At 42.2% G+C, this 13,697-nt stretch overlaps 1 protein-coding gene, 1 long non-coding RNA gene and 2 other non-coding genes across 11 annotated transcripts in view; 1 reads left to right on the top strand and 3 right to left on the bottom strand.

Moving 5' to 3' along the window:
- LOC124469280 (protein PHTF2-like) overlaps nt 1–2,746 on the top strand; it is a 28,267-nt gene extending 25,521 nt beyond the window's left edge. For all 7 annotated transcript variants that reach the window (XM_047022454.1, XM_047022456.1, XM_047022450.1 and 4 more), the window contains 8 exons: nt 71–199; nt 322–594; nt 963–1,094; nt 1,304–1,390; nt 1,486–1,641; nt 1,816–1,911; nt 2,121–2,246; nt 2,421–2,746. In XM_047022454.1, the coding sequence (XP_046878410.1) occupies nt 71–199; nt 322–594; nt 963–1,094; nt 1,304–1,390; nt 1,486–1,641; nt 1,816–1,911; nt 2,121–2,246; nt 2,421–2,441 (1,020 nt within the window). In that variant the 3' untranslated portion in view covers nt 2,442–2,746. The remainder of the gene's footprint in view (nt 1–70; nt 200–321; nt 595–962; nt 1,095–1,303; nt 1,391–1,485; nt 1,642–1,815; nt 1,912–2,120; nt 2,247–2,420) is intronic.
- LOC124469289 lies at nt 2,656–9,149 on the bottom strand. Of its 2 annotated transcripts, XR_006956284.1 has the most exons (4): nt 8,800–9,149; nt 5,841–5,993; nt 4,635–5,737; nt 2,656–4,583 (listed from the first exon to the last, which is right to left on the bottom strand). It is a non-coding gene; the product is annotated as an uncharacterized LOC124469289 (long non-coding RNA). The 2 variants fall into 2 exon arrangements; XR_006956283.1 differs by having other exon boundaries at nt 2,656–5,737.
- On the bottom strand, nt 6,354–6,517 carry LOC124469832. Its single transcript, XR_006956346.1, has one exon. It is a non-coding gene; the product is annotated as a U1 spliceosomal RNA (small nuclear RNA).
- Nucleotides 7,347–7,537, bottom strand: LOC124469834. Its single transcript, XR_006956348.1, has one exon. It is a non-coding gene; the product is annotated as a U2 spliceosomal RNA (small nuclear RNA).
- Nucleotides 9,150–13,697: the final 4,548 nt, after the last annotated feature.

Below are 13,697 nucleotides of genomic sequence, written 5' to 3'. Positions count from 1 at the left end.
TGCCTGCCTGCCCGTGTGTGTGTGTGTGTCTGGTGTCTGGTGCGTGTGCTGACAGTGTGTGTGTCTGCAGGGTCACGTGCCCTGGCTGCACAGCTCTAACCCTGGGCTGGAGCGCGTCAGTGCCATCGTGTGGGAGGGCAACGAGTGCAAGAAGGCCGACATGTCTGTGCTGGAGATCAGTGGCATGATCATGAACAAGGTGAGCAGCCAGGGAGGGAGGGAACCAAACCATGAGGGAAAGACTGAGAAAGGAAGGACTAGAAGGTCAGACTGATGGGTGGATGGATAGTCATCCCTCTGTGCCCCTGCCCTCCCCCCCAGGTGAACCTGAACCCTCCAGGGATCGGCTACCAGGTCTTTGGCAACCTGGTGTCCGTCACTCTGAGCCTCACGCCGTTCGCCTACAGGCTGGCCCAGCACCGGGACCTGGATCAGCTGACCTCGCTCTCGGCCCACGAGCTCGTCACCGCGGCGTTCGGCTCCTCCTCGGACGTCATGGTGATCACCATGGTAACGGTCAGCTTCGTGGTGCGGGCCTGCCTCATCTTGCTGTTCTTCTTCCTGCTCAGCGTGGCCGAGAGGACCTACAAGCAGGTGGGTGCGCGGAGGTGTGCGTGTTGGAGGATGATGGGTGTGTGTTTGTGGGGGAATGTAGGTACATTTACATGTATTCATTTTGCAGACGCTTTTATCCAAAGCGACTTCCAAGAGAGAACTTTACAAAGTGCATAGGTCACTGATAATAACAACAAGATAGCCCCAAAGCATTGTGGGTAGCCAAAAACAAGCACACATTGTGAACAACCAAAAAATAAGTGCCAAAGGGAAAAACCATAAGAGCAACAAGTGGGAGAATGGTTTGTGTTTGTATAGGAATGTAGGTGTGTGTGCGTGTGTGTGTGTGTGGGAGAAGGGTGTGTGTTCAGAGCAAACGTCTCAGATCGTCACTTCTCCTGTCACAGAGGCTGCTCTTCGCCAAGCTGTTCGGTCACCTGACCTCGGCCAGGCGAGCCAGGAAGTCAGAGGTGCCTCACTTCCGCCTGAAGAAGGTCCAGAACATCAAGATGTGGCTGTCGCTGCGCTCCTACCTCAAGGTAGAGCCAGCCCTCCCCTCCCCTCCCCTTCCCGGTCTACACTACGTGCACGGGGATAGACACAACGCCATGTTGCTTATGCATTTATGAAGATTAAATGATTGGTTCAAGTTCTTGTACTGATGTGATTGGTTATGTGGGATCAGACCCCTAACCCAGCAGGGCAGGGTTAAGCACCCTTTCTGTAACATGTGTTCCCCGTGTTGCAGAGGCGGGGTCCCCAGCGCTCGGTGGACGTGATCGTGTCTTCAGCCTTCCTCCTCACCCTCTCCGTGGTTTTCATCTGCTGCGCCCAGGTCAGTGTCCCAGGTCGTAGGTCACGCATCATACAGGACCTTTTCATCCCAGTTTCATCCCAGTCTGACCTTTTTATCGCCTACCCCCCTCTCAGCTGCTGCACGTCCACGAGACCTTTCTGGAGTGCCACTATAACTGGGAGCTGGTGATCTGGTGTTCGTCTCTGTCCCTGTTCCTGCTGCGCTTCGTCACGCTGGGCTCTGAGACCAGCAAGAAGTACAGCAACACCTCCATCCTGCTGACAGAACAGGTAGCTCACACACATACACACGGAAGTACACACTAACAGTGTCACTGTACTTACTGTAAGTCGCTCTGCATAAGAGCGTCTGCTAAATGACTAAATGTACACACGCCAAGAAATAGTATGTCACACACACACAAACGCACACTTCTGTTTAAGCAACGCATGTTTGTCCTCCAGATCAACCTGTATTTGAAGATGGAGAAGAAACCAAACAAGAAGGAGGATTTGACTTTGGTCAACAACGTTCTGAAGCTGGCCACCAAACTCCTGAAGGTACGCCTCCCCCCCTCTCACTTCCAGTCTCTCGCCCCCCCCCCCCCACACACACACACACACTGTGCCAGTCCTGTGGGGCACAGCTTCATCCTCCTGTCCTCCCTGTAACCCCCCTCTCCCCCCACACACACACACACTGTGCCAGTCCTGTGGGGCACAGCCTCATCCTCCTGTCCTCCCTGTAACCCCCCCCTCCCCCCCACCAGGAGCTGGATGCCCCGTTCCGGCTCTACGGTCTGACCATGAACCCCCTGCTCTACAACATTACCCAGGTGGTCATCCTGTCCGCTGTGTCTGGGGTCATCAGCGACCTGCTGGGCTTCAACCTCAAGGTACGTGTGCTGGTGAAGGAGGGAGGGATGTGTGTGTGTGTGTGAGAGAAACTGAATACTGGTCCATCACAGGTGTGTATATGTGTGTGAGTGAAGTAAAGAAATCATAGCAATCGTGTTGTCCTTGTTAGTGTGTTTATTAAAGCGTACTCTACTTGTATTTTTCCTTCTCAGCTTTGGAAGATCAAATCATGACATTAGGCTTAAGGCCTCTGGTCTTACTGAAGGGACTATACCGCCTCCAGACACAAGGGGGCGCCGATCTCCTCTGACTGGAGGTTCTGCAGCAGTGGACAGAGACCCCCTGCCCTCCTCTCAGACACATCACAGTGGTCACATGTTCTCACTTGTGCAATTCATATATTTATTTTACCCTTTCAGTGTTTTTAGTTGTTTATGTTTTAGAGGACAAAATGTTTTGAATTGTTTTTGTTGGAAAAAAAAAAAAAGTATTATTTTAAGCTACAGGATTGTGTTCTCAGAGGGAAGACCGTTTGACGTGACAACAAGACAAGGAGGTGGTACCTTGCCTGAAAACCGAGTCCCAATCTGGCGTAGAATCTGTTTCTCTCATGGTACTAGGCTCTCTCTGAATGCTCTTCAAACACCCTTTCTCCTTTCTCACATAGTCCCACCCCCAATGAGCTTAAGTTGGCCTCTAAGACAAGCCAGTTTGTGGATCGCTGTTCATTATTATTCATAACCTATACATACTATAGGTAGGTCAATGTGTTTCTTTTGTGTAATGCCCACCTGTGTTAAAGGAAGTGGGTACAGTAACGTCTAGCCAGATTTAAGACCTGTATAACTTAACCCCCTTTCTCATCCCTGCTGTCAAGTGTTCTGTGCTTTCCTGGAGCACGAATCACTGAATTTCAAGCAATAAACTGGTAGTTCTCCACCAGAGTCCTACAGAGGAGCTCTCTCAACTCACTTTTGTATACAGCCATGAAACTGTACATACTTGTAGGGTAACTATAACCATATTTATGTACAGAAAAATATTTGGTTTGTTATTGCTTTTGTATACAGAGCTTACAATTTCCTCGTATCTTCTCATGGGAGAATGTTGATCGTACCTCAACATTTTGTGTTGTTGGATCAGCCGGCACCACTTTCAACTTGAAAAGCTTTGTTCTGCTGAAAGAATCTTCACAACTAGGCAAAGGTTGCTAAAGGCGCTAGACAGGAAAAGCTAATAGTTCTTCAACAGCTCAATATCAGGACTAAAACATTCAAGTATGTTCTTTTTTGTGTCTCTGAAAGTGAACGACTGAAGCGTACCTATGTGACTTGTCAACAGGTGGTGTTAGGGTTAGTATTACACCGTGTAACGTGCAGTTTAGAAATGCCCGAAAATGTGCACTTTAAAGCTGATTAAGAGGGAAAAAAATGTTACAAAGTTTCAATGTCAAACCGTTGTATTTGTGAGGAAGTGAGAGCATTTTTGTACTTTTGTTGCTTGGTGTGGAGATGACCAAAGTGCTTTATTTTGTTCCTTTTTGCTGAAAAAGAATGTATTCGCACATGCTTTAAAACCCCAATTCTTTTGTTTGTAGACTGACTGTTGATGTCGCTTTTCCCTATTTTGCATTCTGCTTCTATTATCTGTTTTGTGAAGAGGGACCTTTATGCTTCGTAGACATGAGAAACACTGCTGTGTTGAAGGAACACTCAAACTGTTGGAATAAGAGAATTCTGTGGATATCTGCATATTTATGTTTGAAATATTAGGTTTTAATTTGTGGTCTGGTCTGTCCAGATTTTTTTTAAATAAAAAAACATATTTTAGTCGCCACTGTCATAATTCCTGTACTACTTCATAACAATCCAGTCCAGAAGCACAAAACACCAATCTCTATCAATAATCAACCACTGGCTTTACATTTATGGTTGTAACTGGAATCAGGGGTAAATTTAAGGCTATCATTACCATTGTATAATTGTATTTCTAACCAAACTGAACCATATAAAACCTTCCTGAAATTAACACGCTTTTGGGGGAGGAGACATGAAATGTATGAAACTGAAGGTTAAGTCTCACATGACCACAATGTAACTTTTAACAGGTCATATAGGTGATGTGCTGAAAGAAGATGCCAAACACTAGTATAGTAAACATTTCTTTATGTAGTATATCAAGGCAAAATCAAAAGGTACTCAAAAACAGCCAAAATAGCACCAGACTCAGAAAAGTTCAATTACAATAAACAATTTCAAATGTGGATTTGAACCCAGGCTGTTGCGGTACTGCCCCAGCATGTCTGAAAGAGCATGCACACTAACCCAGTGAGCTAACTACTGCCCCAGCATGTCTGAAAGAGCATGCACACTGACCTAGTGAGCTAACTACTGCCCCAGCATGTCTGAAAGAGCATGCACACTAACCCAGTGAGCTAACGGGAGCCCTGCTTTCTTCTGGTTTTCTGACACCCCAACTCTGCAGGTTGTTACAACTACATAGTTCAAAGTCACATTTAAATGTTGAGTGGAGATTATGATCCCTGATAGCTCAGTGGTTAAGGATGTGGGCTGTTGTGTGAAGGGTCTCGTGTTCAAATCTGGCTGTGTGATCTTCTTACAACTCAATTTCTGCTCTTGGGGTTAAACTGATAAAAGGTACATTTCTTTTCAGACTCTTTCGTGGTGGGACAGTTGGGTACCTGGAAAGACAGTTGGGAGAGGGGATCTGGTCAGTCGGGGAGTGCGCTGCAGTTACAGGGATCTAGCTAAAATGTATTTAAAAAGGTCTTAAATTTGACATACTGAAACCTGCAGGAACCCTGTAGAATATTAGATCAAACATGGCTGAGTAGGTGAAGTAAAAATATATAGTCCGAAAGAGCAGGCAAAAGGTCAAAACAGACATTTTTTATTTAACTAACGCGGGCTGGATTGGGTCAGCCCGTGGGCCGGTTGCAGACTATAGTATACAGAGACAGACTATAGTATACAGAGACAGACTATAGTATACAAACACTGACTGCACTATGGAAAGAACAAAAACGTACCAACAAATGTAAGTTACACAGGTGGTAAAAGGGTAGACAAGCAGCAGGTGAACCTGATGATATGCGGATTTTCTGTGTACAGAGAAGCTGTTGTTATCCCTGTGCATTAGTGGAATGTGTACAATTTAAGGACATGTTTTGGTGGTTACTATATCTGTACTGTCCAGCTCATGTATATAATATCCATCTGAGAGACATGTTTCTCACTCATGCCTATCACTCTGTTGTGGACTGCTGGTGTGATCCGAGCTCGATAGCTAATAAACAAAGTCAACTCTTTCATTGTGGTGCGTTCCTTGGCCCATCCTCCGACAGAATATCATGTAACACCCGATGATGGAGATCTCTGGGGGGCAGGACCGGCGTCCTGGCAGCTGCTCCGGGAACCTGGGTATGGACGTTGCACAGGTACTTTGGATCATTTCTATTGTGATCTGAAATGTGGATGCCCATCTTTAGCCCTCAATAACTTCCAACCGCCTGAAAAGAAAAGAAAGATTACACTTCAAATAATTAGTAAGTTGTCAAAACTACTATTTAATAGTAGCCTTCGTTACTTGAGTTTAGCTAACTAAATCTTAACCTGGAGCATGATTCCTCTCTGCTACCATCGAGATGGGACGCTTGTTTCCCTGGAGACGACCTCTTTCCCCAGCAGGACTTTCCATCTCCTGGACGAGCAGGGGGGTGTCCTGGGCCTCAGTGTGACCCCTCTACCCCTGTACATGGGCTGCTCCTGGAAACGTCAAATAAATCAACTCAGATGCTGTGTGTGTGTTTACAGTGATCACATTTAACCTGAGGCCCATAATTATAAATTTTGTTGGGTAACACACTGTAGATAAACATTTTTCCAAGTCCAGCTGAAACATCATTTTCAAGGCCACTCCCCATAAAGCAGGTCTGTTGATCATGACGGAAGCAAATCTGATTCAACTCTTCAACAATCCCAAATGAGGAAAACTAAATGAAGTCTACAGTGACTGTAGGACCAATCAGAATGCCTAACTGAGACTAGGCCCCTGCTAACTAACACAGAACACTCAACAGTGTCACCCGGTGATCAGATGAAGTTATTGTCCTTTACATAGAAAATCAGGGGAGAGCGCGAACGCAGTCCCCCACTACCAGAAATTATGCAGTCGAGATTCCCACATTTGAGGAATTCGCAGGGGTCAGCACAACCGGAGTGCAATGGCTGAGCCTCACCCTGGGTGAACCACCTTAGTGATCATGGTGTCTCCCCTGCCAGGTAAGTATGAGTTGTACACGGTCCACGTGGGGGGGTCATTACAGAGGGTGCCCTACACAGCGATGGTTATAGCTCAGACACCGGCAAGCGCGCGCCCCCCAAAAAGAACGCACCAATACAAATTTAAAATCAGCATAGATCATAGCGGCAAAATAGCTTAGTTGGTGTTTAAACGCATATTGATACATCAGTACTGTTTGAATTTCCCAGAATGCCCTGCTGTATCAGTATAATAGCAGTTAGGTTTTATTGATACACATGTTCATATTCGAAGCGTCGTACCGTTAATACAACAACGGGTAATCATTTTCACCATTGACATACAATCGGCGTTAATAAGAAAATCCAAAACGACCTATCCATCATTTCATGCTCGTTTTTAACAGTGCAAACACGAGAACTACGAAAAGACCCCTAGCGGCCAAGTCAGGTCTCACTCTCACGGAATTTCATTCGCTATGCTCTCAAAGAGAGACCGGTTACGATACGACCACACAAGTTTTGCTCGGATGATACGGTTACCCCATATTCCTATGATGTTTAACTCCTCACTGTCCCTCCACTGACTACCTTTCCATGTTTGTATTCACTGACTCCCGACAGCGCAGTGACGAAAGTTTATCTAGTTACGTAAAAGTAAAACAGCCTATCTGCCAACAACAATGCTGTTTTCCCGAGATCGTAACTCTTACTTTAAACTGATCAACACTATTTTACATACAAACGGCTTACATTAATATTCTAAACATAAAAATCAACACTAAGTTTCTACCCATAAACAAGGATTCATGAGGCGAATGTCTAAATTATTCTTTCAACACCGTTGTTTCCCCGGGTGGGGAGTGCACCGTTCCTGGAGGTACTGCAATACCAGGTCGATGCGTGGAGTGGACGGAGCAAGCCCCTATTCCATCTCCCTGTTCCAAAAATCAATTTAATATATGGTCCCCGGGTAGGGGACGTATCAGATATTAAACTGATAAGAACAGATACTACACTTGATCTTAGCCAAAAGGCCGAGAAGCGATACTGTATGGTTAAAAATTGGAATGGGTCGTTCTCGAACATGACAAACTATGTCAGAGTTTGAGCAGTTTTTGATCAAAATTAAAAACTGCAGGACATTCATAAAACGCGACTGCCGTAGCTCGTGGGGTAGCAAAAAAACTCAAACTAACAATTTAGAACGTTAGAAACTAGTGGACTGCTTCCTGGTCACGTGATGCCCTTGTCCAATGGAAAACTGACGAGAACATTAGTACGTTCTATTGCCACTTAAATCAGACAAAACACCAGAGAAATAGATCAAATACGTTTAACAAGTTAAGCTTCTTCACATTGTGGAACAGCAACCATACCACATTTGGAAAATGGGAAAAGTCCCATCAATTGTATACAAATACAACGCCGAGAGTGTAAAATATGGAACTATGTCGCCACCTAGTTGTAAAACCAATCTCTGAGTCATGGCCTGTATAGTTTTCCTCTGATGTCTTAACGGCTTCGTACACTACCTGGGTAGGCCCAGAGCAACGGGCCTAAGCGTTTGCATAAGTACTGTGCAATGAATATTATCTGACCTTATTATCAATAGCAAAACTCGCACAATGACACGCACTGTACACTATGGGCATATTTAGTCAGACCTGGGCTAGTTACAAACAAATTCAATCTTCGTCACATGTACGGGCGGTGTTAGCAGTACACGCTTGGCCATTTTTTCATACTACAGGCCAACACTTGCCTTCTCGCAGCCAACGACGTTTTTCGAAAACTATCCACAATCTGCCTAAAATAACCCTCCTTGCTAAGCAAATGTCACGAAACATATCCACCATGGTCAAGCAAACAATATTTTCCCACGGCATTAAAAAAAACTAGTCTACTTACCAACTCAAAACTTCCATTAGAATTCGAATCGACGTGCTAGCGTTAGCTAGCTAGCAAGAGACGCCAACATGACTGTGCTTCGAAGATGCATGCAATACTTCGAAATGTAGCGTTAGCTGTTATGTCCGTCCGTGGTACACTTCCCCACTATATAATATAAAATGTGCTGCCATCCATATAGGTTACTAATGTAATGCAGCATTTGTGGGAGCTCCATGAAATTTTAAGACCACATCGTCGAACGAAGGATGAACTGCGAAGTCGGTGTTTAGTCAAGCTAGCTAGCTAATGTTCTTCACCTTCGACAGACTCTCTTGACTTGGTTTTGCAGGTATGCAAATCACGAAACTATCAAGCAAACAATACTTGTTCACACTGCATGAAAACAAATCGTACTCACCAATATGTTCCATAACAGTTTAGAAATTTAAAATTAGAGTTTTTGAGAAATGTCATCGATTCTCCATTACTAGCTAGAAAGACGGCAACTTTTCTGTGCTTCGATTTGACGTGGAGATGCAGGCGACACTTCAGAATGTAGCTAACTAACGCTAGCTCGTATATGTCCGTGGTATATTTCGCCACAATATAGCTAATCCTGGAAAATGAGCTGCCGTCCATATATTCCATTAATATAATCCATTATTTGTGGTATTTCCATGAAATTTGGAGTTGGTATCGCCGAACGAAGTCTGAGCGTATTCTAGTTGTTCATGTTCACCTCTGACTGACGCACTTGGCAGTATGCAAATTAACACATTTCTCGCGTGAAGGGGGATGGGGGTTTGTCACCTGGGCATAGACGGGCAAACATGAACGTCCATCACTATTGTGGTTCAGGTTCAGGCCCGTGCATTGCATAGGGTTGCAGGTTGCAACTGATTTGAAAGAGAAGGCACCACTTCTATGGAAATGTTGAGGTGTGCTGCGGCAGATGCAGCTGGGGCAGTTTATTAAGTTGATTTTGATTGGTATCAGTACTTTACTTCACTATTTATTTTTCGGACAACTTTTTACTTTCACTCCTTTTTTAACACAGCTACCATCTTCCAACTGAGTGTGTGTGTGTGTGTGTGTGCGTGGGGGGGGGGGGGGGGTACTGAAAGTGTGTAAATTAAAAATAAAAATAAATCATTTCTTTCGTTGTTTTAAAAACTGGCTACAATAAGAAGTTGGGAAATTACGGCGACTGAAAGTGTGTAAAAAACTAAAAACCTTTAAATATATATCTATATTTTTTACTGCCTAACATAGGAAGTTGGCTGGAAATTACAGGTTGACCCATAAACATAACCATTTATCATAACGCATTATGTTGACGCATGTCACATAACCATTGCCTCTGGACCAAGGCTACTATGGAAGCAAATCGTGACCAAAATTCAAATGAAAATGCATTTCCAGAAATGCGTTTTCATTTTAAGAATGTGGCTGCATTTTTTGACTCATAAATGAAATTAGTAATCAATCACCCTATTTGCATTTTAATTTTCTTCCTTAAGACTGCTCATTCTTTCACTTAATTAAAATGAAAACGAAAAATGCATTTTAAATTATTTTTCAAAATATGCCCCAGCAAATAGATACCAAAATTCAATTTGAAATGTAAAATTTGAAAATGAAAATGCATTTCCAGGATTATGGCATAACAAGTGCAGTCTTGTAGCCTGACGTTGTCATACTCATAATTCTAGTCAGAATATGAGTCTGAGAACTCTCCGTTGGGCTTTGACTACAGGGCGTGTTTCAAACGAGCCTGGCACTTCGCTCAATTGGATAGATCTACAACCAATCAGAGCAACAGAGTATGTGACGTATGTTAAGCACCGCATAGTTGTTGTCAACAGAACTAAACTACAAGCAGACTTGAAGTATGCTTGAAGAATGAATACAAACGATTTTTGCCGTGTTGTAAAATTAATTTAAGGGTAGGGAGAGTACTTGTTCACACGGTCAACCTTTTTGAGCGAAACAATAAAGGGCAATGCATATACGAAGTTCTCCGTTTAGGATTACAACTCCATCGGGGCCAGCTGATAAATTAAACTTTTACCGAATCCCGTAGGAAGGACGGCAAAAACATATTTTCCATCGACAAATGCCTTGATTGCGTCTCTCTGTTCCTCTTTCAAAATTAATGCGCTGTCGATGTCTTCTAAAACAGACTCGATGGCAGAATCACAACATCCCAGATCTCCAGCGGTAGCCATGTTTGTTCAAAACGAATTCAACTTAAGCGCTCTTTTGTGACGTGGGTGTTACGTTACTGTTGATCATCTGTCCATCATCGTATAAAGCCCGCCCTGGCAAATTCATTGGTTCGCCCAGATTCTGTTTTTCTGTAGTTGGTCCCCAATACGAGACCCTCCAGACCCAATTTCCCGAACAAATTTCTTTTGGGCGGGGAGAAGTTGGGCTGGCAGCCAGGCTAGCAGTCTTGATGAAGAAAATGCAAATAGGATGATTGATTACTAATTTTATTTATAAGTCAAATAATGCAGCCACATTCTTAAAATGAAAATGCATTTCTGGAAATTTAATTTAATTTTAATTTTAATTTTAATTTTAATTTAATTTAATTTAATTTAATTAAAAATTAAATTAAATTACATTTCTGGAAATGCATTTGAATTTGAATTGTGTTCACGATTTTGCAGCCACGTTCTGAAAATGAAAATGCATTTCTGGTAATGCATTTGAATTTGAATTGTGGTCACGATTTTGCAGCCACGTTCTTAAAATGAAAATGCATTCCTGGAAATGCATTTTCATATTTTACATTTCAAATTGAATTTTGGTATCTATTTGCTGGGGCATATTTTGAAAATTAAATTTAAAATGTATTTTTCGTTTTCATTTTAATTAAGTGAAAGAATGAGCAGTCTTAAGTAAGAAAATTAAAATGCAAATAGGGTGATTGATTACTAATTTCATTTATGAGTCAAAAAATGCAGCCACATTCTTAAAATGAAAATGCATTTCTGGAAATTTAATTTAAATTTTAATTTAATTTAATTTAATTTAATTAATTTAAATTTAATTTAATTTAAATTAATTAAATTTAATTTAATTTAAATTAATTAAATTTAATTAAGTTAAATTAATTAAATATAATTAAATTAAATTAAATTAAAAATTAAATTAAATTTCTGGAAATGCATTTGAATTTGAATTGTGGTCACGATTTTGCAGCCACGTTCTGAAAATGAAAATGCATTTCTGGTAATGCATTTGAATTTGAATTGTGGTCACGATTTTGCAGCCACGTTCTTGAAAATGAAAATGCATTTCTGGAAATGCATTTTCATTTGAATTGTGGTCACGATTTTGCAGCCACGTTCTTAAAATGAAAATGCATTCCTGGAAATGCATTTTCATTTTCAAATTTTACATTTCAAATTGAATTTTGGTATCTATTTGCTGGGGCATATTTTGAAAATTAAATTTAAAATGTATTTTTCGTTTTCATTTTAATTAAGTGAAAGAATGAGCAGTCTTAAGGAAGAAAATTAAAATGCAAATAGGGTGATTGATTACTAATTTCATTTATGAGTCAAAAAATGCAGCCACATTCTTAAAATGAAAATGCATTTCTGGAAATGCATTTTCATTTGAATTTTGGTCACGATTTGCTTCCATAGGCTACAGCTCCCATGCTGCTTCCGCTATCGGTTTAGGTTGTATATGATGCAGTGACTGTGCGTTTGTGCGACCTTTTTGCCAGACTTAAATATTTTCAGGTGTAAACTTTAAAATTATTTAATTTTCGTTTGTTTGATATTACCGTAAGTCCAGCAAAGGGCGACATGCACACACTCTCCCTCTGGTGGTAATCAAATGGAAGAAGAATTTGTTGATCACTGATCACGACTTATCATTGACCACTAGAGGGTGATATCTGCACACTGCTGTTAGGTGCCCAGAATCTCACACAACTGAATCTCAGATAGGATTTTGAGCCACTCCAAACAGAATGCACATATTTATAACAATCACATTGAATACATTAGGTGTTTGAAATGGAACAGATTTGTGTATACTTATTAAGAACGGGAAAGCTGAATACACACTTACATGTATTTAACCGAATATGAGGAAATGCATGTGATGTGGATTAAAGTGTCACAAAAAAGTGTCACAAGAACAATCACATTCAAGCCACGCCAACAATTCTTAAAATGAATCTAAAAAAGGCTATAAAATATATATGTATTTTTAATTTTTGTAAATACCTGGTACAATAAATACAATACATTTATCAAAAGCTAAAAAGGTAAACCGTAAAGTGTAAAAAAAAACTTACAAAAGAAACACAAAAACTTCTTATGTCAAAGTCAGACAAACCCTCACACACATTTAGCCTAACAGAGCCATTCAACCTTCTGAAGAGAAGAGGCAAAAAGAAGGACAAGACTAGAAAGAAGTGAGGTAGAAAGGACAGCAAAGTTAAGGCAGCCCACCACTGTCTTACACCTCACAATGGCTCTGAGGGTACTTTGTGAGTCTTCTGATCTTCTCTCAGCTGGACTCCAGCTTTCCAACCCGTGTCCTCTGATCTGTCTTCAGACATCGCAGGGCCGTTAGTCTCCCTGCTGTCTGTTAGACCAGCCCCAGAATCAAACACAGGCTTTGGCTACACGCTGATCAAAGCTCCTGCAGGTAAGACAGGAAGGGAAGCCACACACAATTGCCATCTAGAAACGGGAAAATTTTCATTTTTCAACATTTTTCCCTTTGTGTTCCTTGACTAGGCTGACACCGTTCAACCGATCCAAGGAGCATCGATCGGCATGAAGGGGAAAAACCATCAGAGAGAGAGAGAGAGAAAGAAAGAGAGGGATGGAGACAGAGAGAGTGAGGGAGATAGTGAGGATGAAATCAGTCAGTGCTTCTCTGAAACTTTAGTGAAGTGAGGGTACCTGTGAGCTGAAGGTAAAGATATGAGTGAAGCTCAAAGAAAGTAGTATTGGTGCTCGACTTGTAACCGAGGGAATCGAAAGAGAGAGTGAGAGAAAGAATGAGAGAGAGAGAGATGTGACCCATGAACCTCCCCATCAGAGAGAAGGACTCTTCTGTCCATCAGACGTCTGATGCTGCTCTCAGACCAACGTGACCTTTCACCTCCACTGGCCAGACAGACACACAAGTGTTCATGATTGTTTGTTGCAGCACACACGCACACACAAACACACATTCTGGCCCGACTAGGACCAGCAGCAGGCAGAAGAGGGGGCCTCTTCTGTCCCTTCTGAGCCCCCTAGACAGAGCCTGGTCCTAGGCCTGATTACCTACTTAGCT

Source organism: Hypomesus transpacificus, chromosome 7, assembly GCF_021917145.1.
Source record: "Hypomesus transpacificus isolate Combined female chromosome 7, fHypTra1, whole genome shotgun sequence".
Classification (NCBI taxonomy): domain Eukaryota; kingdom Metazoa; phylum Chordata; class Actinopteri; order Osmeriformes; family Osmeridae; genus Hypomesus; species Hypomesus transpacificus.
The sequence above is the reverse complement of the archived record's forward strand: the minus strand, read 5'-3'. Positions and strand labels throughout refer to the sequence as shown.